This window comes from Salvelinus namaycush, chromosome 3, assembly GCF_016432855.1.
Source record: "Salvelinus namaycush isolate Seneca chromosome 3, SaNama_1.0, whole genome shotgun sequence".
Classification (NCBI taxonomy): Eukaryota; Metazoa; Chordata; class Actinopteri; order Salmoniformes; family Salmonidae; genus Salvelinus; species Salvelinus namaycush.
Window position 1 is genome coordinate 73,719,784 of NC_052309.1, and position 27,631 is coordinate 73,747,414.

The 27,631-nt window shown below is 45.7% G+C and overlaps 1 protein-coding gene and 1 long non-coding RNA gene across 4 annotated transcripts in view; both read left to right on the plus strand.

Annotated features, from left to right (window-relative positions):
- The first annotated feature begins 3,964 nt into the window (after positions 1 to 3,964).
- Positions 3,965 to 6,303, plus strand: LOC120044573. The gene is made up of 5 exons (XR_005476562.1): positions 3,965 to 4,075; positions 4,451 to 4,553; positions 4,663 to 4,821; positions 5,001 to 5,113; positions 5,779 to 6,303. It is a non-coding gene; the product is annotated as an uncharacterized LOC120044573 (long non-coding RNA).
- Positions 6,304 to 8,653: 2,350 nt separating this feature from the next.
- The window catches only part of LOC120037845 (trinucleotide repeat-containing gene 6B protein-like), a 30,256-nt gene continuing 11,278 nt past the window's right edge, over positions 8,654 to 27,631 (plus strand). For 2 of the 3 annotated variants that reach the window (XM_038983817.1, XM_038983827.1), the window contains exons 1-16: positions 8,654 to 8,943; positions 10,508 to 10,595; positions 10,864 to 10,885; positions 12,803 to 13,162; positions 13,309 to 16,008; positions 16,095 to 16,250; positions 16,346 to 16,530; positions 16,661 to 16,723; positions 24,719 to 24,877; positions 25,125 to 25,259; positions 25,446 to 25,604; positions 25,808 to 25,906; positions 26,103 to 26,298; positions 26,610 to 26,762; positions 26,891 to 27,058; positions 27,184 to 27,327. In XM_038983817.1, coding sequence (XP_038839745.1) covers positions 10,539 to 10,595; positions 10,864 to 10,885; positions 12,803 to 13,162; positions 13,309 to 16,008; positions 16,095 to 16,250; positions 16,346 to 16,530; positions 16,661 to 16,723; positions 24,719 to 24,877; positions 25,125 to 25,259; positions 25,446 to 25,604; positions 25,808 to 25,906; positions 26,103 to 26,298; positions 26,610 to 26,762; positions 26,891 to 27,058; positions 27,184 to 27,327 — 4,756 coding nt within the window. In that variant the 5' untranslated portion in view covers positions 8,654 to 8,943; positions 10,508 to 10,538. The remainder of the gene's footprint in view (positions 8,944 to 10,507; positions 10,596 to 10,863; positions 10,886 to 12,802; positions 13,163 to 13,308; positions 16,009 to 16,094; positions 16,251 to 16,345; positions 16,531 to 16,660; positions 16,724 to 24,718; positions 24,878 to 25,124; positions 25,260 to 25,445; positions 25,605 to 25,807; positions 25,907 to 26,102; positions 26,299 to 26,609; positions 26,763 to 26,890; positions 27,059 to 27,183; positions 27,328 to 27,631) is intronic. The other variant, XM_038983823.1, reaches the window with a different exon arrangement.

Sequence of the window (27,631 nt, forward strand, 5' to 3'; positions counted from 1 at the left end):
AAAGCACAGGGTAGGGCAGTGTGAGCAGAACCAGCGGTGTCGTTTGACTTAGCAAACGAGGATCGGATGTCGTCGACCTTCTTTTCAAAATGGTTGACGAAGTCATCCGCAGAGAGGGAGGAGGAGGGGGGAGGGGGAGGAGGATTCAGGAGGGAGGAGAAGGTGGCAAAGAGCTTCCTAGGGTTAGAGGCAGATGCTTGGAATTTAGAGTGGTAGAAAGTGGCTTTAGCAGCAGAGACAGAAGAGGAGAATGTAGAGAGGAGGGAGTGAAAGGATGCCAGGTCCGCAGGGAGGCGAGTTTTCCTCCATTTCCGCTCGGCTGCCCGGAGCCCTGTTCTGTGAGCTCGCAATGAGTCGTCGAGCCACGGAGCAGGAGGGGAGGACCGAGCCGGCCTGGAGGATAGGGGACATAGAGAGTTAAAGGATGCAGAAAGGGAGGAGAGGAGGGTTGAGGAGGCAGAATCAGGAGATAGGTTGGAGAAGGTTTGAGCAGAGGGAAGAGATGATAGGATGGAAGAGGAGAGAGTAGCGGGGGAGAGAGAGCGAAGGTTGGGACGGCGCGATACCATCCGAGTAGGGGCAGTGTGGGAAGTGTTGGATGAGAGCGAGAGGGAAAAGGATACAAGGTAGTGGTCGGAGACTTGGAGGGGAGTTGCAATGAGATTAGTGGAAGAACAGCATCTAGTAAAGATGAGGTCAAGCGTATTGCCTGCCTTGTGAGTAGGGGGGGAAGGTGAGAGGGTGAGGCCAAAAGAGGAGAGGAGTGGAAAGAAGGAGGCAGAGAGGAATGAGTCAAAGGTAGACGTGGGGAGGTTAAAGTCACCCAGTACTGTGAGAGGTGAGCCATCCTCAGGAAAGGAACTTATCAAGGCGTCAAGCTCATTGATGAACTCTCCAAGGGAACCTGGGGGGCGATAAATGATAAGGATGTTAAGCTTGAAAGGGCTGGTAACTGTGACAGCATGGAATTCAGAGGAGGCGATAGACAGATGGGTCAGGGGAGAAAGAGAGAATGTCCACTTGGGAGAGATGAGGATCCCAGTGCCACCACCCCGCTGACCAGAAGCTCTCGGGGTGTGCGAGAACACGTGGGCAGACGAGGAGAGAGCAGTAGGAGTAGCAGTGTTATCTGTGGTAATCCATGCTTCCGTCAGTGCCAAGAAGTCGATGGACTGGAGGGAAGCATAGGCTGAGATGAACTCTGCCTTGTTGGCCGCAGATCGGCAGTTCCAGAGGCTGCCGGAGACCTGGAACTCCACGTGGGTCGTGCGCGCTGGGACCACCAGGTTAGAGTGGCGGCGGCCACGCGGTGTGAAGCGTTTGTATGGTCTGTGCAGAGAGGAGAGAAGAGGGATAGACAGACACATAGTTGACAGGCTACAGAAGAGGCTACGCTAATGCAAAGGAGATTGGAATGACAAGTGGACTACACGTCTCGAATGTTCAGAAAGTTAAGCTACGTTGCAAAAAATCTTATTGACTAAAATGATAGTGCTGCTGGCTGGTGGAGTAGGCTAGCTAGCAGTGGCTGCGTTGTTGACTTAGTTTGAAAGTGTAGCTGGCTAGGTAGCCTCGGTAACTGGCTAGGTAACCTTGACAATTACTCTAAACTACACAATTATCTTGGATACAAAGACAGCAAAGACAACTATGTAGCTAGCTAACACTACACTAATCAAGTCGTTCCGTTGTAATGTAATAGTTTCTACAGTGCTGCAATTCGGTAGACGGTAGACGTTGGCTAGCTGCTGGCTTGCTAGCAGTGTTGCCTACGTTAGGACGAAAATAGCTGGCTAGCTAACCTCGGTAATTATGATAATTACTCTAAACTACACAATTACCTTGGATACAAAGACAGCAACGACAACTATGTAGCTAGCTAACACTACACTAATCAAGTCGTTCCGTTGTAATGTAGAAACTAATGTAATAGTTTCTACAGTGCTGCTATTCGGTAGACGGTAGACGTTGGCTAGCTGCTAGCTGCTGGCTAGCTAGCAGTGTTGACTAGGACGAAAATAGCTGACTAGCTAACCTCGGTAATTACGATAATTACTCTAAACTACACAATTATCTTTGATACAAAGACGGCTATGTAGCTAGCTAAGATCAGACAAGTCAAACCGTTGTACTGTAATGAAATGTAATACTACCTGCGGAGCGAAATGCGACCACTCGCTCCACCAGTGCTGCTATTCGGTTTGTCTGCAGGTTCACGCTCAAACTCAGAGGAGAATCTCTTGACACCAGTGAGTTGTTACATTACTCCACAACACTTTGTGACATGCCAACATATCAAAGCATCATGTCTCATCTTGCGTTCATCTATATTATATTAACAAATGTATTTTTCTCACTGAACAGTGTAGCTGTGAATACACACAGTATATGTGGATTATTGAATAATTAATCAACTTTTCAAGTTGTCAAGGAGACAATGAATAGGTTTAAATTGTGGGCCTGCATCGATACTTTAGTCATTCTCTATTTCACTCTTTGTTTGTGTCCTGTGTGTTTTACAGACAGTGGACAGTGAGAGGGATGTTAACAGGCTCTCCATCTTCCCCTTCTCTCCCTGTATGAACTCCATCAACCGCAGGGTCAACATAGAGTATGTCATACCCATAGAATTAGGAATTAGAATTATTATTAATTTAATAGGATATCTATGGTCATACCATAGCAGATCAACTTTTACATTATTCTCCGATATGGAGATATCACTCTCTTAAATCCCATGTTATGCTGTAAATGCATTTAAAACTAAATAAATGATGATGAAAAGTCCTCTTTTGTGATCTTATCCCTTTACAGGTTTGACCTGGACTCCTGGGGCAGTGATGAGAATGAGAACCTCACAGGTTTGGTTTAGTTCAGTACATCCCTCCTGTCTGTCTAAGTCTGTAGTTACCTGTAATACCTGTAACCCCGGCTAAGTATAGATGTGTGTAGTGATGTCTCATTATGTTGTGTTTCAGGAGTCCAGAGTGAGGTCTCCCTGTCGAACTCCTGTAGCTCACTGCATTCTCACCTCTTCCCCCCTGATCTCGTCAACCTGCCCCCTGTCCCACCTCACAAACCCAACTACAGCAGTCTCTGGTATGTCTCCATCTCTGTGCTGCCTACATCAGGACAGTTAATCCAACGTAGTGTAGGTATACTTGCTAACCCTTTATGGTGTGAGATATAATCTTAACTGTATACTGATAAGTGTAATTACCATCTCTCTTTCCACTTCCTCTTTCAGTTTCGAGCCCCTGTCCCCCGTACCTAGTCCCCCCACTACGCCCAAAAGAGGAAGAGGCAGCCTGGCAGATGACATCACCATCATTGGGGGCAACCGCACAGGCATCTTTGTTAGCAGCGTCAGAGCTGGTTCTCCTGCTGAGCAGTGTGGTCTGAAGGAGGGCAGTGAGTTACTGGAGATGAGAAACAGAGGCATACAGACAGATGGACAGGCAAACAGATAGTAGAAAAACAGCCACACAGGCCTGAGTATAACTGTCTCTCTCCTCCCTGCCCAGCTGGAGAAGGTTCTGTTTGGTGGGGGCAGTGTGCTGATGGGCCAGTGCACTGGAGAGGTGGCCCACTTCTCTCTGCAGTGGTGGACAGAGCCCTCTTCTCTCAAACACCAGACCAACACAGGGGGTGAAGTTCTGAGACAGCTTTTACAGTTGTTTTCCTTGACTGATGTGCTTTTTCAGTACAGTACACCTTTATAGTATATGGTCTTTATCCAGGCGTCAGACTGTTTATAGAACCAAAAAAGATAAAAGAATAGAGTGTGTGTAACTAACTGCCCACCCCTTTTCCTCTTCTCAGCTTACTCCAAGTTATGTGCCCAGCTCCCTTCTCCTACCTTCTACTGTGCTGACTCCTTCTACGTGCGCGTCAACCTGGACCTGGACCCTCATAGCGACCTGCCCTGTCTAGGGGGGGTGGGGTGGGGGGGGTGTGATGACATAATACACGTCACTGACACCCGTTACAATGGGAAGTACCAGTGGCGCTGCACCCTGGTGAACCCCCGCACAGCCAAGCCCTTGCAGGCGGGGGTCATGCCCAATTACAACAGGTAAGGGAGAGGTGCCACGTACTGTAATAATACCTTTGTTACAGAGTTCAAATGAACGGGTTATACAATGTAAGACATTTTAATAAGCATGAGAAGAAGAAACATTCCATTAATCTATAACAGACAGTTGTGCAAATGTTTAGCTTTGTTAGACTGCACTCACAGACTGCATGGGACACGTAGTGATAAATGTGTGTCCCCCTAAATCTTTCTCTATCTCAGAGCCCAGCAACTGTTATTGGTGAGGTTACGTACCTTAGCCCTGGAGCAGAAGGATTTTTTTTTTTTAAGTACGTCTCCTCTTGTCCCTACTGTGTGTGAATCTCTAGTAACCAAGGGTAACCAGACTACTGATTCCTCCATTCCTCACTGTAGGTATCCAAGAAGGGCTCTGAGCGTGTGCGATTGGTCAAGGCTGTGTCCCCCAGCTGTCGTGGGACTGGTTCCACCCCACAGGTCCTTTACACACTCAGCAACCGTAAGCTCCTCCCATATGACTTTATTTATATTTTTGTCCTTTGAAGACTATAGTAAGATAAAAATGCATGAACCTAAATGTGTGTGTGTGTGTGTGTGTCTTTGCTCAGGTCATGAGGAGCACCTGATTCCTTACAGTATGGTCCAGCCAATACAGGTCAAGACCAAACGGCCTGTCATCTTCTCCCCCTCCTTGCTCTCTCGCGGCCTCATAGAGAGACTGCTTCAGCCAGCAGAGTCTGGACTGGACTTCAACACCTGCCAACCAGGTACACACACACACACATGCTGACACACATGGTTATTTACATAGTGTCACTACACACTCAAATTTCAGAAGCACTAGTTGCATGCTTGTTGTCCTTCTTGCATGATCGGCTGTGTTTTAAAGTAATTACTTGTAGATATGTTGTCTCTCTACCGCTTCTCATGGAGTGATGTATTTCAGAGCCAATCCAGGCCACAGAGAGAAATATTAAGAGTGTTTTCCTGCTAGATGCTTCCACCCCAGAGCAGGCTCTTGGAATCAGTCTGCAGTCTATTCAGGATGTAATAAGCCAGGTATACACTCTTTCATTCATTCTCTCTCTCGCTCTCACACACACACACAAACAAACAAACACTTCCCATGGGGAAAAAACTGGTTGTGTCAATTTGTATTTTTTATTTAACCTTTATTTAACTAGGCAAGTCAGTCAAGAATAAATTCTTATTTACAATGACGGCCTACCCCGGCCAAACACTCCTCTAACCCGGACGACGCTGGGCCAATTGTGCACCACCCTATGGGACTCCCGATTACGGCCAGTTGTTATACAGCCTGTAATCTAACCAGGGTCGGTAGTGGCGCCTCTATAGCACTGAGATGCAGTGCCTTAGACCGCTGCGCCACTTGGGAGCCCCAAAATGTTGCTTCCACGCTATTTCTGTCACGTCTGCTCCCGCTCTTCCCTTCCCCTGGCGCTTGAGGGCGCCAGAATGCCTTGCATCACTCACTCCTGCCATCCATCACGTACACCTGCCTTTCCTCGTCACGCGCATCAGCGTTATTGGACTCACCTGGACTCTCTTATTACGTGTTCATTTTCTCCCCTATATGTGTCAGTTCCCCAGCTCTGTTCCCCGCTTCTGCAATGATTGTTTTTTGTTTGCTAACGCTGTTTATGTCTCGTTCCATGTCCGTTATTTATTAAATGTTACTCCCCGTACCTGCTTCGTCTCTCCAGCGTCATCCTTGTGATAGATCGTGACAGAATGCAGAAGCCATCACACGAAGCATCGGGGAGTACTGGCGTTCTGGTTGGTATAGTGGCATCGGCTCTGGGTCACCACCGATGGAACCGGGGGTGCCTAGCCTGCTCGTCGGGCTTCCACGCCCTAGCAGGCTCGAGAGGTTTCCTTGCCCGGGTTGGCTCGGATGGCGCCCATCCCACGTCGGGCCTCAGCTGGATCGTCAGTTCTTGTCTGCCCAGCCGGTCCAGGAGTTTTTTGTTTGTTTGTTTTTTGTTTTGTCGGTGACGTCGGGGGTGGATTCTGCCGCCGATGGAACCGGGGGTGCCTAAGCCAGCCCGTCGAGCTTTCATGCCCTGGCTGGCTCGAGAGGTTTCATTGCCTCGGTTGGCTCGGTGGCTTCCCATCCCACGTCACACTCCACCGGATCATCGGGTTTCCTCAGCGGGATCGACAGGCGTCTTGACTCAGCCGGATCGTCAGGCTCCCATGCCTCAGCCGGCTCGCCAGGCTCTCACGCTCCTGCCGGTTCGTCGGGCTTCCACGCCTCAACCGGCTTGCCCAGCGCCCATGTCTCGGCCGGTTCGCCCAGGTGGGACGCCGGGTGGCGCCCCTAGAGGGGGGGTACTGTCACGTCTGCTCCCGCTCTTCCCTTCCCCTGGCGCTTGAGGGCGCCAGAATGCCTTGCATCACTCACTCCTGCCATCCATCACGTACACCTGCCTTTCCTCGTCACGCGCATCAGCGTTATTGGACTCACCTGGACTCTCTTATTACGTGTTCATTTTCTCCCCTATATGTGTCAGTTCCCCAGCTCTGTTCCCCGCTTCTGCAATGATTGTTTTTTGTTTGCTAACGCTGTTTATGTCTCGTTCCATGTCCGTTATTTATTAAATGTTACTCCCCGTACCTGCTTCGTCTCTCCAGCGTCATCCTTGTGATAGATCGTGACAATTTCAACGAGAAAATGTTTTGTAATGATGCTTAATCGACGTGGAAAACTGAATGGATTTGAAAAAGTCATCAACATAAGGGAATTTTGTCTTTTTTCATCAAACATTTAATCTAAATCCAATGACATGGTGACATTTTTTTGTTGATTTCACATTGAATTCATGATAGTTGACAACTACACCTAATGTAAATCAAAACTAGAGGTTGAACTGTCTGTGCCTAGTGGGTTACCTTTCCCATATAGGTTTCTGTGTCTTGTCTCTCAGGACTAAACATCAGCATTAAACAACCTTCATTAGTTAACAGAGCATCTTTTTAAATTATTGAATAATTCATAATAATACATGGAATTTGTATAGCACTTTTCTAACACCCAAAGACATTAATATTAGTAGTTGGGGTTTGCCTACATTTGCCTTTGGCCACTAGTCACAATACAATAGCTTTTGAAAGTTCTTCTAAAAATAAAAATACAACTTATGACTGCTTTATGGTTAGGAAAAACTTTGGCCTTTAGAATGTTGCTTTCAAGACAACTGGAAACTCGGGAAAATAACGAGAGCTTAAAGGCGCTGCATTGTCAATACGTCATCTGTATTGACAATACAGTATTTACTGCGATGCGGCCTCCGCAGAAGTCAGAGCAAACATATTTTTTGCAGAGCAGCCCAGAGGTGTTGTGAAGGAAGTTGTTAATAAAGTGTGTTTGTGTATATCTAAGACTGCCCCCCATCTACTGTCAACCAATCAACCTTCCACTCAATTTGACCTCTGCATGCCTCTGGAGACTCCGTAATTGCGTCACACCATCCTTACGGCGCCTCAGACCACATTTTCGGAATAAGCGTGGTGATACGGCAGAGATATAATAATGCCGAGGTCAAAACAACTAGGAACTCGGAAAAATACGAGGTCAAATCATGACGTCAGTGATCTTAAGGCTAGAAAGTCGGAGCTCTAGAAAGAGGCCCGAGTTCACGAGATGGAATTCCGAGTTGGATGACCGTTCAAATCGATTTGCCCGTCGGAGCTCGTTTTTCCGAGTTCCCAGTTGTTTCCAACGGACTGAAGTCGGAAGTAGGAGATTTCCGAGTTACCAGTTTTATTTGAACATCGCATAACTTATATTAATTTTTCATTAATTTTGACGTTTTTGCTTAGGAGATTTTAGTCGCGCGATTTTGCATTTGACTATGATATTTGGTGCAGTATTTCTCAAGTGACGTGCCTAGTTTCTCTTTGAGACTGCACATCATTAAGTATCCCTACTGTTGACCAATCGCCGACGAGGGGGCGTAGACTTCATCGACCGACTTCCGCTTGCCTCTAGAGAAAAATGGTGTGCCCGAACTGCTGAAAAAAAACATGCCGAAGTCCAAAACAAACAAAAACGTCACAAAATGTCATCATAATATATTCACGAACTGTTCCGTCTGGGATGCATGCGGACGCCACTCGGCAACAAAAGAGAAAAACAACAACATGCTGGAAATGTTACATAACAAAGAGGGTATAAATAAGCAGTCAAATGAGGCTGGGATTTTGACGTCAGTCGTATGATACAGATAATACATTGTGTTCTGGAAAAGGTATGATAAAGAGAAGAGGGGGAATGCATTGATTATACTTATTATTATCTCATTCAGGTGCTGACTGTAAACCAAAAATGAGAACGGACTAGGTTATTGATGAGTTTTTGTTTTGCAATATCTAAGTTCACTGAGTTATGGTAGAGGTTGTTCAGGTTCCACTGTCTAGTTATGGTTCTGTACTGTTGCTTTGGCTTACATTTTTTTCTACCAAACTCGAGAAGTGTCATCCCTGATAACCTGGCTAATTGGATGTAAATGACGTCACGCTTGGGCGAGAATACGCCCCCTTGCTGCAGAGTGCAGATATCCATTCAGCCCCCCTCCCTCTGGTCAACAACACAAGCTGCACAGAAAAGCAAAATGGCCGATAGTAAACGAACCGACCTCACAGCGCTTTGCAACCACCAAGAGGTTATGCATGTGTAGTTTACAGCGAAAACTACATTCATACGAAAGGATATACGTTAACTGAATTTCTCGATTGTTAACATTTCGCCTTTTGGTGATGTTATTTCTTATTTGGTTTAGCCTTGAACTACAGTTAGATTGCTAAACTAGCTTTAGCTAAATAGGTCTGCAAGAATTTCTCAAAGTACTTTATGTTTGATTCCTGAGGTGAGTAACTAAAACATTATTTCACACGATGTAACGTTAAGTTGTTCATTACAATGTTGTAAAATGTGTGTGCTATTTTTTTCTATCCATGTTAAGTTATAAGCGACAGCTAGCTAACGTCAGTCAGCTAAGTTAGCTACAGAGAACGTCACTGAAGTTTTATCGTAGCTTCTTTGGCCTTGTCAGTCACTTCAGTCCAAAAACGACAGTTGATTGTACAGACAAGTCATACCATGAAGCAGTATTATTGTCTTGTGTGTATGCATGAATAATTTGTGAAACACAATCAATTCAATTGCTATAAACTATTTTCGATTACCACGGAGTACTCAACTAATCAACAGTATATATGTGCGGCCGATATGTATGGATATTTTTTTTTTTAAACTATGTATGGAGCTTAGCTATGTGAGGTGGTTAGCAAGCCGGCAGCTGTACGTCGTGTTCCCTACTAGGCTTTACCTTTTGAGCGGCAGTTAACGACGTCAAAGTCGTTCGCATGAAAGCGCTATCTTAGTTCATGTCAATACTATTTTGACAATTTAGCTAGATAGGTTAACACACGTTTGTATCGTTTGCGTGACTTTATTCTCGCGGAGTCTGTTTCGTCCGTTTTTTAATTTTACGGTCACGGGGCGTCCAGCTTGGGGCTACTCTGTACTCGAGCTCGAGGCTGGAATAGGCCTTTGCAAACGTCAGAGCGATACCACCAGGCAAGCTTCTGCTAGCTGATTTGTATTAAGTGGCACTATCTAGCATAATGTAACGTTAGCTATTATGGGAATTGTTTTTATTAAATGCCGCGTATAGATCCACATATAAAATTTTAACTAGTCAATAAATAGTTCTAGTAAAAACGAACATTAGATTGCTTGCTAGCTAGTTCTTAATCTGACAATTTTGAGCGGCTTAATTTGACTGCTGGCCTTAAATTGTATTTACAGACTAGACTACTACTTCGCAATTTGGACAAGCTCTTGTCCAAATTGCCAAAATGCCTCCCATAGCGCAAACTTGCTTTGTTTACGTTTCCCATACATACACTCAAAAGACCCCACATTTTCAGCTTACTAGCGTTTTCAGTGGAGCGCTTTTGTAAAGCCGAGTCAAACGGGGACTAAAACGAAATGCCACCCCGTGATACCTGACCCATCTAGCCAACTAGCTCGCTCTATCCTGCACACACTCAACTTCTCGCCATCTCTACTAGCTCGCTAGGCCTTGACCTACGTGACAATGAAATATTTCTACCAGCAAACGGGTTCTTTTATCTAACAGTCAGGTACTGCCCAGTCTTACATTTCCTCTCTGTTGATGTGCATGTATTACATGTTTGGAGTTGTAATCCTTTGCTTGAAAATGAATCATTCAGGGTGGCTACCACAGATTGTTGCCAAGGTTGTCTGCTTAATTCTATAGTTCTGACAATATTAACTAATTGTGTAAGTTCATTTTAATAAACTGTTGATAAAACGTTTTTAGGCAAGTCGCAGCAAATGTATGTAACTTCATGTTGATGCCTATCGCCCAATATCAATGCCCACATCCATTTAAATGTGCCCAGATAGGAGAATCAGGAAAGGGAACAGCAGTTCATGGAAGACAAGAAAAAGAAGAAAGAGGATAAAAAGAAAAGGGAAGCTTCCCAGAAGGTATATAATATCCACTTTTCATCTGGAAATTAGGCCTACATAATTCAGAGTGCTCTGGTAGGTTCCTCAAAACAGAGTTGTCTGGTGTTTGATCCAGGTTCATGGCCCATTGAAAGTCAGAGCCACACTGTTCCGGCTGTGTTTGTCGTGACAGCAATAATGATTTACTTGGCCTGTGCACCATAGTTGCTTGTGGTATTATCACTTGACATTCGTTACAAAAATGTGTTGGCTGTTTTATGGCACTGACGGTCTTCTATACTTTCAGGTGACTGAACAAAAAGTCAAAGGTAAGTTTTTTGTTGTTGTAGTCCTGTATATACAGTACCAGTCAAAAGTTTGGACACCTACTCATTCAAGGGTTTTTATTTATTTTTCTAAATTGTAGAATAATAGTGAAGATGTCAAAACGCTGAAATAACTCATGGAATCATTTAGTAATCAGTGTTAAACAAATCAGAATATAATTTATATTTTAGATTCTTCAAAGTAGCCACCCTTTGCATCTGACAGCTTTGTACACTTGACATTCTCTCAACCAGCTTCACCTGAAATGCTTTTCCAACAGTCTTGAAGGAGTTCCCACATATGCTAAGCACTTGTTGGCTGCTTTTCCTTCCCTCTGCGTCCAACTCATCTCAAACCATCCCAATTGGGTAGAGGTCAGGTGATTGTGGAGGCAGATCATCTGATGCAGCACTTCATCACTCTTCGTCTTGGTCAAATAGCCCTTACACAGCCTGGAGGTGTGTTTTGGGTCATTGTCCTGTTAAAAAACAAAAGATAGTCCCACTAAGCGCAAACCAGATGGGATTGTGTTTTGCTGTGGTAGCCATGCTGGTTAAGTGTGCCTTGAATTAGAAATAAATCAACGTCACCAGCAAAGCACCATCACATCACCACCTCCATGATGCACGGTCGAAACCACGCATGTGGAGATCATCCGTTCACCTACTCTGCGTCTTACGAAGCCACGGCAGTTGGAACCAAAAATCTAAAATTTGGACTCCAGACCAAAGGACAGATTTCCACCGGTCTAATGTCTATTGCTCGTGTTTCTTGGCCCAAGCAAGTCATCTTGTTGGTGTCCTTTAGTAGTTTAATTTAAAAAAATATATATTCATTATTATTTAACTAGGCAAGTCAGTTAAGAACAAATTCTTATTTACAATGACTGCCTAACCCGGACGACACTGGGCCAATTGTGCGCTGGTTTCTTTGCAGCAATTCGACCGTGAAGGCCGGATTCACACAGTCTCCTCCTATTTGGGCTGCAATCTGAGGTACAGTTAACTGTAATGAAATTATTCTCTGCAGCAGAGGTAACGCTGGCAGTCCTCAATAGAGCCAGTTTCATCATAGCGCTTGATCGTTTTTGACTGCACTTAAACGTTCTTAATGTTCCTTATTGACTAACCTTCATGTCTTAAAGTAACAGTGGACTGTCATTTCTCTTTGCTTATTTGAACTGTTCTTGCCATAATATGGACTTGGTCTTTTACCAAATAGGGCTATCTTCTGTATACCACCCCTACCTTGTCACAACTGATTGGCTCAAATGTATTAAGAAGTTAAGAAATTCCACAAAATAACTTAACAAGACACACCTATTCATTTACATTCATTTCAGGTCACTACCTCATGAAGCTGGTTGAGAGAATTCTATGATAGCTTTGCGCAAAGGGTGGCTACTTCGGCGTCAGGTAGCCTAGTGGTTAGAGCGTTGGACTAGTAACCGGAAGGTTGCAAGATTGAATATCCGGGCTGACAAGGTAAAAATCTGTTGTTCTGCCCCCGAACAAGGCAGTTAACCCACTGTTCCTAGGCCGTCATTGAAAATAAGAATTTGTTCTTAACTGACTTGCCTAGTTAAATAAAGGTTAAAAAAAAACTTAGAATCGCCAATATAAAAATATATCATTTATTTTTTTGTTTCTACATGATTCCATGTGTTTATTTTATAGTTTTGATGCCTTCACTGTTATTCTACAATGTAGATAATAGTAAAAATAAAGAAAAACCCTGGAATGAGTAGATGTCCATACTTTTGACTGCTACTGTACATCTGTAACACCCCTTCCTTTCATCAAACAAGATAATGATGAGAGGAAATGGCCAAGTTTATATTATGTTACATAACATTATGATTAGGATCCATTCCAGCTTTAACTTTATTGACTTGGTTCACTTGTTTCATTTTCCTTAAGTGCCAGAATCAACCAAGGCCAGCTCCACGCAGTCACTAGCCACTCCTGGCTCTGTGTCTCCCAGCCCTGGCCCCACTCCACCACCGTCCCCCTGCCCTGCAGCTGGGTTCGCTGTTCCTCCGGGTGGGAACAATGCAAACCGGGCGGCTGTGGCCAACGGACAGCCCCCCACCGGAACTCAGCGCTATATGCCCAGAGAGGTGCCCCCAAGATTCCGCTACCAGCAGGACCACAAAGTGCTTCTGAAGAGGGGCCAGCCACCACTGTCCTGCATGCTGCTGGGGGGAGGCAGCGGCAGGGGAGACGCACCCCCTCTTTCACAGGGAGATGCCCCCAATGCAACCACATCTGGATCCACAGGTGGGTCAACATTGAAATGAAAGGATGTGTTTTGGATCTGAAGTCAGCATTAAAATGAATATTCGTCCAAGTGTAATTAACATGCTGTTTTAACCTTCTTAACACGGTCCTCAAGTTAACAAAGTATGTTTGCTTATTATCTACAGATCCCAATCTGGGTTCACCTTCTCCTTCACCCCCTCACTCCTCACCCTCATCTTCAGTCGCTGCTTCTTCAACTTATGCAAATTCCACATGGGGGTTGGGCTCTGGCAGCCAGCCCCCTTCTCAGGGCTGGGAGAAGGTGATAGTGGATGGGAGTGACCTTGAAGAGTGGCCCAGCATTGTGGGTGGGGATAGAGTGGGTACCGAGGGAGCAGAGCTGGATGTCCCCAACAACAGCAGTGCCTCACGGACTGACAAATGCACCCAACAGCATCTGAGGACAGGAGGAGCAAGAGCTGGGAGTTCAGACAGTCCCTCCCCACCCCACTCTTCCCCCTCGTCACTCACTGAATGTGTCCTGTCTGGTGTCGTGTGGGGCTCTTCCAGTCAGCCTGGAATTGGAGTGGCCGCAGCAGCAACAGCAGAGGGGCCAGTGCTCAACAATTCCAAAGTCTCCTTTCTTCCTGGGACTCAGGAGAGCCCTCTTAGTGTGAACAGTGGGATTCCTGGTGCCAACTTCAACCCTAATGCCAACCCTTCAGCCTGGCCTGCCCTTGTGCAGGATGGAACGACAGGGCTTGGTGCAGCTACCACCGAAGCTGTGCCCTCATCCATCACAACATCCTTCTCTGCCAGTACCACCCATACTCATCCACTCTCCTCTGTGAATCAAGCTAGCCATCAGCACCAACTCCATGAAATGCCTGCCAGGGATGGAGAACATCTCCATGGGGACTGGGGGGGCTTGGGGCCGGAGCTTGGAGAAGGACCAAATCAAGGAGGCAGAGACCTTGTGGACAGTGAGGTTGTTGGAGGGAGTGAGCATCTCTCTGCCTCGTCATCCTCCTCCACAACCTCTTCCTCTTCATGGAGAGCCTTGCCTCCCCCCTCTAACCTCAACACAGGTGCCTCTAAGACTGACGGTTGGAACAGAGTAGGGGGAGATGCAGCTCAGGGGGAGGAGGCAAATGTGTGGGGCTTCGGCAGCCAAGGTGAGAAAGCTGGGTTGGCAGGAGATGAGGAATGGGTCAGGGGAAATGATGTTAGCTCAAATACCCCAGTGGTATCTCAGGGAGCATGGGATGGGGCTACAGAGGAGGGTTGGGGCGGTACACAGGGATCGACAGATGTCAGGGGTTCCAGCAACCCAGCAATAGGAAGTAGCGGTGGAGGCGAGAGTAGCAGCAGCAGTGGAGGTAGCGGTGGTGGTGGCGGCATATCCCAGGATTCTGCCTCACCAACATTTGCTACTATGACAACAGCTTGGGACAATCAGAAAGGGGTTGATGCTATGGGGGAATGGGCAGGTCAAGGTGGCAGAGGAAGTGGAGACCCCTCATCCTCCAGTGGAGGAGGGTCTAGGGCTGGGAGTCACAATCGGCACCAGGAGCATTCCCGCCACCGCTCCAGCAACCCACCCCCCAACCCTGAAGTGGCCTTACAGAGCGTGCTCAGCCGGTCGGACCTGGATCCCAGGGTGCTGTCCAACACTGGATGGGGGCAGAACCAGGTACAGCAGAATGTGGCCTGGGACCTGGATAAAGGAGCAGCCAGTCAAAATGAGGGAAGCAGTTCCCCTGCATTTCCATCTCAAGCTGTTAATTCTACTGGTCGGGCATCTACTTACCCCGCAAGCAACAGCACAATGACTACTGATCCATCTGCTGGGGCCCATATGCCTACTACGAACACTGGTCCTGGCCCTGTATCTTCAAAGGGCGGCTGGGATGACGAGTCAAATTGTGCTCCACCATCCAACATGCGGAATTCTACTGCCTCCAGGATGCCAGTGGAAGATATTGATGGCAGCCAGGGAAAGACGAGTGGAGCCTGGGGCGACGTCAGTACTTCAGAGAGCCATGGCAAAGGCTGGGGCAGTGAGGAGCAGGAGGGAAGAGACCGCAGAGGGGGCGGAGGAAGTAACTGGAGAGATTTCGGAGAACAGGGTGGCGGAAGAGGGAGTGGCTGGGGAGGTGGTCAGGAGGAGAAGGGGACTGCAGGGGGTTGGAAAGAGATGGGTAGGGAGGGAGGTGGATGGGGACAAAAAGGGGGAGGCAACTGGGCGCAGCGTGAACCCAAGACAGGCAATGGAGGCTGGGGGGAAGGGAGGGGCAGAGGTGGAGGCAACACGGACAAAGGATCTTGGGGTAACATAGATGAGGGAGGCCAACAGAGGAGTTGGGGAAGTGGAGGTGACATGGGCGGCAAACCGCACCAGGACTGGTGCGTGAAGCCGCATTCACCACAGATACCAAACAGCCAAGCGGCAACACTGAAATCCCCAAATCAACAGCAACACCAATCACAGACCCAACAGCCACCAGGAGGCTTGGGCAGGTCAGGAGGTCCTCCCACCCAGAATCAGAACCAAAACTCGGGCTGGACTGCTGGCCCCATCCCTCAGATCCCTGTTGGGCCTGCTGAGGCCCCTGAGCTCAGCGGGTGGGAGGAGCCCTCCCCTCAGTCCATCAGCCGCAAGATGGAGATTGACGATGGCACTTCAGCCTGGGGCGATCCCACCTGCTACAACAGCAAGAATGTGAACCTGTGGGATAAAAACAGTGCCCCCTCTGGTCAGCCACCGCCACTTCAAGGCAAAACTCAACAGGGTCCACCGACATCCGTACAACAGCCACCACCAAGGAGACAGCCTGCGATCCCAGCTAACCGGGACTCAAACCCTGGCAATGCACCTGGAATGGGTAAGCTATGCCCGATTTATTCCTTCGAAGGCTAACAACTTGCATTTCTGGCAGATTCTTTAATCTGATCTTCTCTGTATTACCAGGCCCAGGTATGTGGGGAGGGGGTGGCAACCTCATTGGACAATCTGTGGATAATGGCACTGCTTCCTGGGGGCAGACTTCTGATCCACCATCTGGCTGGGGAGACCCAGATAACTCAAGCAAAACTGCTGGTTGGGGAAACCCCTCATCTAAATCTGGTAAGACACTTCAAGGAGTTTTCATTGTAAGGCAAATGTGTTGTTGGTTGTTACTCCTTAGGACATTGCATGACCAATATTCGCATATCCCATAGGTTCAAAGTCGGTGCAAGAGACCTGGGGCAAAGGAGAGGGCCCAGTTCCAGCCTCTCGACACTCCAGTTGGGATGAGGAGGAGGACGTTGGTGGAGTTTGGAACAGCACAGGCTCACAGACCAGCAGCAACTACAACTCTGGTGGCTGGGGGCAAGGCCCTGGGGGAAAAAGAGGCAACATCAAGGTATTTTTGTGATTAGGGTCTGCTTGCTCAATTTTGTTTTTGTATCCTAAACTGTGGAACTATGAAAGACATCTTTCTGATTGAGGGAATATGTTTAGCTACATTGCATGTTTCTGTTTGTTCCCTAAAGGGTGGAGGTGGAGACAACTGGATGAACCCAATGACACGACAATTCCAAAATATGGGACTCATGGTAAGCCCTATTAATTATCGGAAGAAAGGATGGTGACATTTTCTGTTGAAGGGTAGGTAGCATAAACGTAACCACATGTAAAATATGGATTTGCATTAGAATACTCATCAAAAGTCCCAATACAAAGTTGCACCTCACTTTTACATTTTTTAATTTATTACATAAAACTGATCGGAATGCTGGAAAAAATATTTGCGGGGTGTGACATTGGAGGACCTGGCAAGTCAGTCTATTCCCTATAATGCAAGCCCTCTGCCTATTGGCTACATAGCTTTATTCAAGCCTGTCTCAAAATACAACACTGCCCCTTTAAGACAAATAAGCTCTTTACCTGACTCGTCTTTTAAAGGTGTCTAGAAATGTACATGTTTTGTGCTATTGTAGGAAGCAATCACTCCCCTATTACTGACTACAAATTATCTATAACTGGGCTAATAACTGACTTGTCTAGTTAAATAAGGGATAAAAAAAATATTAACAAATGTGCACATGACTACATGAGTACCCTTATCCTACTCCTCCTCTGGTGATGTAGAGGTTAATCCAGGCCCTGCAGTGCCTAGCTCCACTCCCATTCCCCAGGCCCTCATTTGTTGACTTCTGCAACCGTAAAAGCCTTGGTTTCATGCATGTTAACATTAGAAGCCTCCTCCCTAAGTTTGTTTTATTCACTGCTTTAGCACACTCTGCAACCCGGATGTCCTAGCTGTGTCTGAATCCTGGCTTAGGAAGGCCACCAAAAACCCAGACATTTCCATCCCATACTATAACATTTTTTGACAAGATAGAACTGCCAAAGGGGGTGGAGTTAGCCTGCAGAGTTCTGTCTTACTACCCAGGTCTGTGCCCAAACAATTCGAGCTTCTACTTTTAAAAAATTCACCTTTCCAGAAACAAGTCTCACTGTTGCCGCTTGCTATAGACCACCTACTGCCCCCAGCTGTGCCCTGGACAACATATGTGAATTGATTGCCCACCATCTATCTTCAGAGCTCGTGTTGTTAGGTGACCTAAACTGGGACATGCTTAACACCCCAGCCATACTACAACCTAAGCTTGATGCCCTCAATCTCACACAAATTATCAATGAACCTACCATGTACAACCTCAAATCTGTAAACACAGGCACCCTCATAGATATTTTCCTTACCAACCTGCTCCCCAAATACACCTCTGCTGTCTTCAACCAGGATCTCAGCGATCACTGCCTCATTGCTTGTGTTTGTAATGGGTCTGCGGTCAAACGACCACCCCTCATCACTGTCAAACGCTCACGAAAACACTTCAGCGAGCAGGCCTTTCTAATCGTCCTGGCCCGGGTATCCTGGAAGGATATTGACCTCATTCTGTCAGTAGAAGATGCCTGGTTATTCTTTAAAAGTGCTTTACTCACAATCTTAAATAAGCATGCCCCATTCAAAAAATTTAGAACCAGGAACAGATATAGCCTGTGGTTCACTCCAGACCTGACTGCCCTTGACCAGCACGAAAACATCCTGTGGCGTACGGCATTAGCATCAAATAGCCCCCGCGATATGCAACTTTTCAGGGAAGTTGGGAACCAATATACACAGGCAGTTAGGAAAGCAAAGGCTAGCTTTTTCAAACAAATTTGCATCCTGCAGCACAAACTCCAAAAAGTTCTGGGACATTGTAAAGTCCATGGAGAATAAGAGCACCTCCTCCCAGCTGCCCACTGCACTGAGGCTAGGAAACACTGTCACCACCGGTAAATCCACAATAATTGAGAATTTCAATAAGAATTTTTCTACAGCTGGCCATGCTTTCCACCTGGCCACCCCTACCCTGGTCAACACCCCTGCACCCCCCACAGCAACTTGCCCAAGCCTCCCCCATTTCTCCGTCACCCAAATCCAGACAGCTGATGTTCTGAAATAGCTGCAAAATCTGAACCCCTACAAATCAGCCGGGCTAGACAATCTGGACCCTCTAAAATGATCAGCTGAAATTGTTGCAACCCCTATTACTAGCCTGTTAAACCTCTTTCGTATCGTCTGAGATCCCCAAAGATTGGAAAGCTGCTGCGGTCATCCCTGTCTTCAAAGGGGGAGGCACTCTAGACCCAAACTGCTACAGACCTATATCTATCCTACCCTTCCTTTCTAAGGTCTTCGAAAGCCAAGTCAACAAGCAGATCACCGACCATTTCGAATCCCACCGTACCTTCTCCGCTATGCAATCTGGTTTCCGAGCTGGTCATGGGTGCACCTCAGCCACGCTCAAGGTCTTAAACGATATCATAACCACCATCGATAAAAGACAATACTGTGCAGCTGTCTTCATCGACCTGGCCAAGGCTTTTGACTCTGTCAATCACCACATCCTCATCGGCAGACTGAACAGCCTTGGTTTCTCAAATGATTGCCTCGCCTGGTTCACCAACTACTTCTCTGATAGAGTTCAGTGTGTCAAATCGGAGGCCCTGTTGTCCGGACCTCTGGCAGTCTCTATGGGGGTGCCACAGGGTTCAATTCTCAGGCCAACTCTTCTCTGTATACATCAATGATGTTGCTCTTGCTGCTGGTGATTCTCTGATCCACCTCTATGCAGATGACACCATTCTGTATACTTCTGGCCCTTCTTTGGACACTGTGTTAACAACCCTCCAGGCGAGCTTCAATGCCATACAACTCTCCATCCGTGGCTTCCAACTGCTCTTAAATGCAAGTAAAACTAAATGCATGCTCTTCAACCGATCGCTGCCCGCCTGTCCAGCGTCACTACTCTGGACGCTTCTGACTTAGAATATGTGGACAACTACAAGTACCTAGGTGTCTGGTTAGACTAAACTCTCCTTCCAGACTCACATCAAACATCTCCAATCCAAAATTAAATCTAGAATCAGCTTCCTATTTTGTAACACCGCATCCTTCACTCATGCTGCCAAACATACCCTCGTAAAACTGACTATCCTGCCTATCCTTGACTTCGGTGATGTCATTTACAAAATAGCCTCCAACACTCTACTCAGCAAATTGGATGCAGTCTATCACAGTGCCATCCGTTTTGTCACCGGAGCCCCATATACTACCCACTACTGCGACCTGTATGCTCTTGGTGACTGGCCCTCGCTTCATATTCGTCGCCAAACCCACTGGCTCCAGGTCATCTAAGTCTATGCTAGGTAAAGCCCCGCCTTATCTCAGCTCACTGGTCACCATAGCAGCACCCACCCGTAGCATGCGCTCCAGCAGGTATATTTCACTGGTCACCCCCAAGGCCAATTCCTCATTTGGCCGCCTTTCCTTCCAGTTCTCTGCTGCCAATGACTGGAACGAATTGCAAAAATCACTGAAGCTGGAGACCCATATTTCCCTCTAACTTTAAGCACCAGCTGTCAGAGCAGCTCACAGATCATTGCACATGTACATAGCCCATCTGTAAATATCCCATCCAACTACCTCATCCCCATACTGTTATTTATTAATTTTTTTGCTCCTTTGCACCCCAGTATTTCTACTTGCACATTCATCTTTTGCACATCGATCACTCTAGTGTTTAATTGCTAAATTGTAATTATTTTGCCACTATGGCCTATTTATTGCCACCTTCCTTACCTCATTTGCACACACTGTATATAGACTTTAACACTATTGTATTATTGACTGTATGCTTGTTTATTCCATGTGTAACTCTGTTGTCGCTTTGCTTTATCTCGGCCAGGTCGCAGTTGTAAATGAGAACTTGTTCTCAACTAGCCTATCTGGTTAAATAAAGAACATGCAGCTCTCGCTTTGATCTCAAACCAACCCCATCTGCTCATGACTGCTCATGCTGTAAACACAGTCCAGTTCAAAGTAAATGGGACAGATCCATATATGGTCTATTTGCATATAGAGCTACTGCAGCTCTGATATGTTTATGCCGCCCCGGGCTGTGTAGCGTACGGGCTGAGTAGTGAGTGTCAATGCAATAGAATTCTACTCCGATGCGTTCTGCCTACATAAACATTTCTTGCGTAGTTTTTGTTTCAGTATATTACATTGAAAGTGGCTAATATTGCATTGATTCGATCACAATTGCCACAGTAAAGGGATACGTTGATGGTGTTAACAAGAAACAACCTTTTCTGAGTCAAAATATAAGCTGAGATCTACCGCTCAGATTTTTTTTTAACCTACTTAAAACAACCTATGCAACATTAACCAGTTGAAAACAGTACTGTAGCGATCATGTTTGTGCAGTAAGCTATAGGCCCAATACATTATCACCACATATTAGCTTTGCTTGAATAGCCCTGCCAATGTATTTTTGTTCGGGCCATTTAAAAATATATTTATTTATTTATCAAAGTTCGAGGTAGGCTGTATGATCACACTGGTAATAGATCCATTGTTGTATTACTTGTGAGACAGCTGCGTGAGCACACATTTAAATAATTAGCTTTTTATTTTACTGTTCTTATGGGGCCTGCATCTGATGTTCAGTCTCAGCGGAGGGAGGGAGCAGCATACAGAGACTGCCTCTAAACATCATTCTTTGGTCTCCCTTTCCTCCACTGACCAAAAAGGGACACGGTCTTCCAGCTGATTGCAAAACTCGAATTGCACCGCATTATTGCACAAATTCATGTTACTCCTATGAACAGAGGGGGAAATATTCCTCTATTAAAATGACCCAAGCTGATAATAATAACGCAACTCTCTAGATACTTCCCTACTCATTCATTACTGCTGCATTGCATGTTTTAGCACTGAGTGGAAATGGGATGAACTCATTTCATGGCTTTTAAGTGTTGACAGCGCTGAGTTAAACTTGAACCCACTCATAAAATCTTTGCTGTATTCGTTGGGTCTCTCTGGTCATGGTTTTGAAAACTCACAGTATCAACTTTGCTGTAGCTTCCTTTTATGCCTGCTACGTTACTGCAGACACGGTCATCTGAGCCATCCGATTGGCCAGTGGTAGACATAGTGCACTTGATTTGCTCTCTGGGCCCACCGGGAAGGCAGAGATTGTGCCATAAGACACATGAAATGGTTCAAAATGGCAACCGTTCACCTACACGGCGCACAGGGCAGCTGAATTGGGTGCGTCTACCGACAACAGTGGTAAAAATAGGAACACATTGCTTTATCGTTAGGTTTTTATTTGGCGATCGACTAGGAATCCCTTCACTATCAACTGGTCGATCATGATTGACCGATTGGTGACCACTGAACTTTCTAGAGCAGTGAAGCTCAATCTTGTGCATCTCTCTGTGGGTTGATATTCCTGTGCGGCAGTCCCGGGGAGCTGTGTGGAATGCGTGCAGTTTAGAGGGACCATTGGTTAGCACTGCTTGAGTCGGCCAGTTGCTGTCAACACCTAGCTTACAGCTACATTAAAGTAAACCACATTTTTGGAAATGCATAATGCCATCTAACCAGTTATCAAATAATGTTACCAGTATATGCAGTCATCTTAGCAAGCCAGCAATTTTTATTTTAGCCTGCTAGCTAGCCTAGCCAGATAGCTAGCCAATCACCACTGTCGACATGGCTAAGTAGTAAGCCAGAGAACAACTAGTCTAGCACAGGGAGAAACCCACAGAACAGATATACAGCAGATATAAAGTAAAGAGAGCGGAGACTGAAACTTCTTATGGCTGCAATCCCGGTAACGGGATCGATATGACAACAGCCAGTGAAAGTGCAGGGCGCCAAATTCAAACAACAGATCTCATAATTAAAATTCCTCAAACATACATGTATCTTATACCATTTTAAAGGTAATCTTGTTGTTAATCCCACAAGTGTCTGATTTCAAATAGGCTTTACTGCGAAAACACCACAAACGATTGTTAGGTCACCGCAAAATCACAGAAAAACACAGCTGTTTTTCCAGCCAAAGACAGGAGTCACAAAAAGCAGAAATAGAGATCAAATTAATCACTAACCTTTGATCTTCATCAGATGACACTCATAGGACTTCATGTTACACAATACATATGTTTTGTTCGATTAAGTTCATATTTATATCCAAAAACCTCAGTTTATATTGGCGCCATGTTCAGAAATGCCTCCAATATCCGGAGAAATTGCAGAGAGCCATGTCAAATAACATAAATACTCATCAACTTTGAAAGATGCATGTTTTACATAGAATAAAATATACACTTGTTCTTAATGCAACCGCTGTGTCAAATTTCAAAAATCTTTACGGCAAAAGCACAATATTCAATAATCTGAGAACCGCGTTCAGCCACAAAAGCAAGCCATACAGTTACCCGCCAAATTGTGCAGTCAACAAAACTCATAAAAAGCATTATAAATCTTCACTTACCTTTGCTGATCTTCATCGGAATGCACTCCCAGGACTCCCACTTCCACAAGAAATGTTTGTTTTGTTCGGTAATGTCCATCATTTATTTCCAAGTAGCTACTTTTGTTAGCGCGTTTAGTACACATCCAAACGCTCATGCAGGTCCAGGCGAACGTCGGACGAAAACTTAGTTATATTACAGGTCGAATAAACTTGTCAAACTAAGTATAGAATCAATCTTTAGGATGTTATCAAATATTCAATAACGTTCCAACCGGAGAATATCTTTGTGTCTATAGAAGTAATGGAACGCAAGTCGATATCATGTGGAATGTGTGTGACCAGGACCTGGCTCTCTGTCAGACCACTGACTTAAACAGCTCCCATCCGGCTCAACATCACAGTAGAAACTTCATTCAACGTTCTACAGACTGTTGACATCTAGTGGAAGCCGTAGGAAGTGCAAACAGATCCATATCCTACAGTGTTTTCAATAGGCGATGAGTTGAAAATCGACCAACCTCAGAATTCTCACTTACTGGTTGGATTTCTTCTCAGGTTTTTGCCTGCCATATGAGTTCTGTTATACTCAGACATAATTCAAACAGTTTTAGAAACTTCAGAGTTTTCTATCCAATACTAATAATAATAATATGCATATATTAGCAACTAATGACTGAGGAGCAGGCCGTTTACTCTGGGCACCCCTGTGCACCTTTCATCCAAGCTACTCAATACTGCCCCTGCAGCCATAAGAAGTTAACAATTTACGGCTGAGTTGGCTACCAAAGAGCCAAGGAGAGGACTTCAGAGGGAGAGTCTGCATGCTAATCCAATAGTGATTTATAGTGCGGTAAATCCACATTGAATTTACACGGTTTCTCATCACTGCTGACACTCGATGTACCAGTAGGAAATCGAGCAGAGATGGTCAACTGGATTTAGCCGTAGAACGATTTAAAAAAATTATTGCGTGGACGGTCTGGGGGGGCCGGAACATAATTACAAATCATTTGTAGACTGCAAATTATCCACGATAAGCCCAAACCGATCTGTTTGACTGAAACATAATCATTTCAAACCTTGCTTACATTTTTATACAATCGCATCTTTTTATTATGCTTGGGAATACTTTGAACACATTTCCAAAATTAAAAATCACTTATTTATTGGTGTTTTTACAGTCTTATGTCCAACAATGAACCATTAAAAAAATCTATATTTTTGACACACAGAACTTGGCCCAAATAAGGCCACCAGTTGGGGAACCCTGAAATAGAGCTTGCAGGCTTCACAAACAACGCTCGGCACAACACCTGGTTTCATTCTGAATCCTGCCTTCCACTGGTTATACTAAGCCATTGAAGTCCTCTGGGATGAAATGAGCACCGCATACAGTAGATGTGCGCACGGTTCCCATACTTCACCAAACACTAGGAGTTGAGGCTTTGCAGATTTTGGCATGAATTTATATGGTTTCTTATTAGTGAATGCACGTAGTATCTCACCATGATTTGCAATGTAATTACATGCTAGCTTGGCTAGTAGCTAACGTTAGCCAACTGGAACTAGCTAGGTAGCATAGATTCTCAAGATGATGTTCTGAAGAGGTTTTTAAAAACACTAAAACATAACCGTGTTTGTAGTAATGGTTAACCAGATCGTGACTACTAAGTCTTTGATCACTCTGTTACTTTGAGTAAAAACTCAAGCTTCCCACTCCTTTAATAGGGCGAGGACTTGAGTCTTGATAAAAAGTTGGAAGGAGATAAGAGAGGGATGAACGACTACAGCGGTGAAATGCGGAGAGGAGGAAGAGGTGGCGGAGGCTACCGTATGCCCAGTTCCAAAGACATGGGGCCTGGAGACATGGGGCCTTACAGTGACAAGGTAAGAGAGTCATACTCCTGTCAAAGGGTTCAAGCTGTCCTTGAAGCTGTGCTAAGCAGTGTTTGCATGGTCTGTCGATTGGCCTAGGTGAAGGAGGCTAGATATGTTGACCCTATCATTAGCTAGCCAGCTAACATCAACTAGCTTTTTTTGTCAACTAACTTTATAGATATTTTCCTTTTATCAGCGCTCACTGTTCCTTTTTATCTTTTCATATTTAACTGTACTCTTATGTATATCGTTCCAGATGGGTGGTCATGGTTTATTTAGTGGCAGCGGTGGGATGCCTCAGTCTCGGGGAATGCGCCAGCCTGGGATGCATCCCATGAACCCCCCCCAAGGGTTACGCGGACAAGTCCCTCATCAATTCTTGTCTGCGCAGGTGCGTTGCCTGTGTTGTACCTCATGAATATTAATGTTTATTTGCAAAGTTGTTCCATGTTGGGTATGCGCAGGTGCTCAAAGTCAATAACAATATATTTTCTAGCTTGTCTTTAGATTACCATTTTGGAATATTGGCCAAGGTTGTCTAACAAAACTCTACCTTATATATTTTTTTACGTCACAGGTGCCGGGTCCCATGCTAAAGCAGATACCCTCTCCTGGCAGCAGTGTTGGAGGAGTAGGTGTTGGAGGAGTCGGAGGAGGGGTGTTCCCACCTCAGCTCTCACCACAGCAACTTGCCGTGCTTAGTAACATTTACCCTCATGTGCAGCAATTCCACCTGGTAAATATCGTCTCCGCCTCGATGTTGTGGTTCAGGCCGTCTGAACAATTTATCACAATTTTCAAAATTGCTCAGTAATTCAAATAATCTTGTATTGATTGTATATCAAGTAATTGTAACTGTAAAACTGCTACTACACTAGCTCTCTCAGTGGAATAGAATAGTAAAACTACTTTGTGCCTGTCAACTCCATACCCCCCCAGGCTTGTCAGCTCCTTCTGCAGCAGCAGCAGCAGCAGCAGCTCCTGCAGAACCAGAGGAAGTTGCCCCAGCCTATACGCCAGCAGACTGATCCACAGCAGGTACTGAACGTCCCATAGTAGTGTAGTGGCTTATCACTATACCTATAGCAGTTCGGACTAATTTAAATATTAGATGCAATAGTTGTGCTAGAATTTCAGTATGAAGTAGCTTTCTAGCCAGCTTGTCTTTTAGTCTCTTGATGCAGTGTTTGTGTACATATTTTTAATTCTTTTCTCTTACCCCATGTCTCCATAGCTGGCTAGAATCATGGCTATTCTGCAACAACAGAGACAGCAACAACAGGGAGTGGTAGGTGGAGGCAGTGGGAGCTCCAAACTGTCCCCATCTCTTGGAGGGGCACCAAAACAGCCGATGGCAGACTCAATCCCCCACCCTGGTATGGGTGGCCCCTTGTCAGATCTTCATGCCAAAACACAGGGGATGTACTCTGGTAAGTTGCTTAGGTTTGGTCTTCGTTATTATCTCTAACATATCTCAGTCCAATCTGTCAGTTTAGAGCAGTGTACTCAGTATGACGTCAAAGGCAAACCATTACTAAATCATATCCAACTAATTTGTGTAAACAGTAGCTCGTATATCACTGTTGCCGTGACGAAGGTCTTTCATTTAAATCACCTAGCAGCTATTCCGTGATGTTCGATTTCAGGGGGATTACACTGGCCCAGGTTTTATCAACACAGCCATCTTTGCTCATGACTGCATTGACTGAACCATCTGACCATGTTTTTTCTGGTATATCAGGTCTTGCTCCTGGAGGCAATCTGTCTGGGCTGGAGCTGGGCTCCATGGTGGGGGGGGTGAAGGATGGAGGAGGGCAGCAGTCCCGCTTCAAATGGATGATGGAGGGTCACTCTCCGGCCCCCTCTCCCCCAGATACAGCCCATCACAAGAATGGTGAGTCATTAAAATCCAATTTCTTGCTAATGACATGAATAATCATACCTATATAAAGCCATAAAAGGAAAAGCCATGTCACTGACAAATTATTTGTATTTCTGTTTTTGTCTTGTGTGCTATTGCAGGTCCTTTACCCATGGCCATGAAAGTTCGAGAGGGCTCCCCATATTCACAGTATGAGTTGCTCGGGGTTGATGGTTTGGGAATGCCCCCTCAGGGCCCTTCTGACAACTGGCACCGTACCCCTGGAAGCAAGATGGGCACCATGACTGGGACATCCAGCTGGCCCCCAGGTAAGCTGCTTTCAGTACCCCAAGTTCCTAATGCACAATTTTGACATGCACATATGAAACATTGCAGTTGCAAAAAATGTCAATATTGCCAGGCTCAGTCTTCCCTGTGGTTTCTGCGGTGACAGAGTTCCAGCCTGGAGTGCCCTGGAAAGGCATCCAGAGTGCCGACCCGGAGTCGGACCCGTACATGACCCCTGGCAGTGTGCTGGGCTCCCATGGACCCTCTAGCCTCAGTGACTCTGACCACCAGTTACTTCGAGACAATGCAGGTACTCACTGTTTCTGTATAAGTATTGAATGAGATTAAACCTATTGGCACACCTTGGGCTGTTGCAGTGACCGTATTACTGGCGGTCACGAGGGCAGTCGAACTGCCTGGTGGGGAAAGTATCCTCCATTTGCTATTTAAGTGCTTTTTTTTTTTTTTATCCCGCTGCCCCTGTTTTGGTGCAGGTGCACGCACGACAGTGGTCTGTTCTAAATCAAAACAAATTTCACAAATATATATTATTTAGTATATGTAAAAACAAGATTAAATCAAGAATAGTCTGACGGGGGACAATTAGGGTTGCA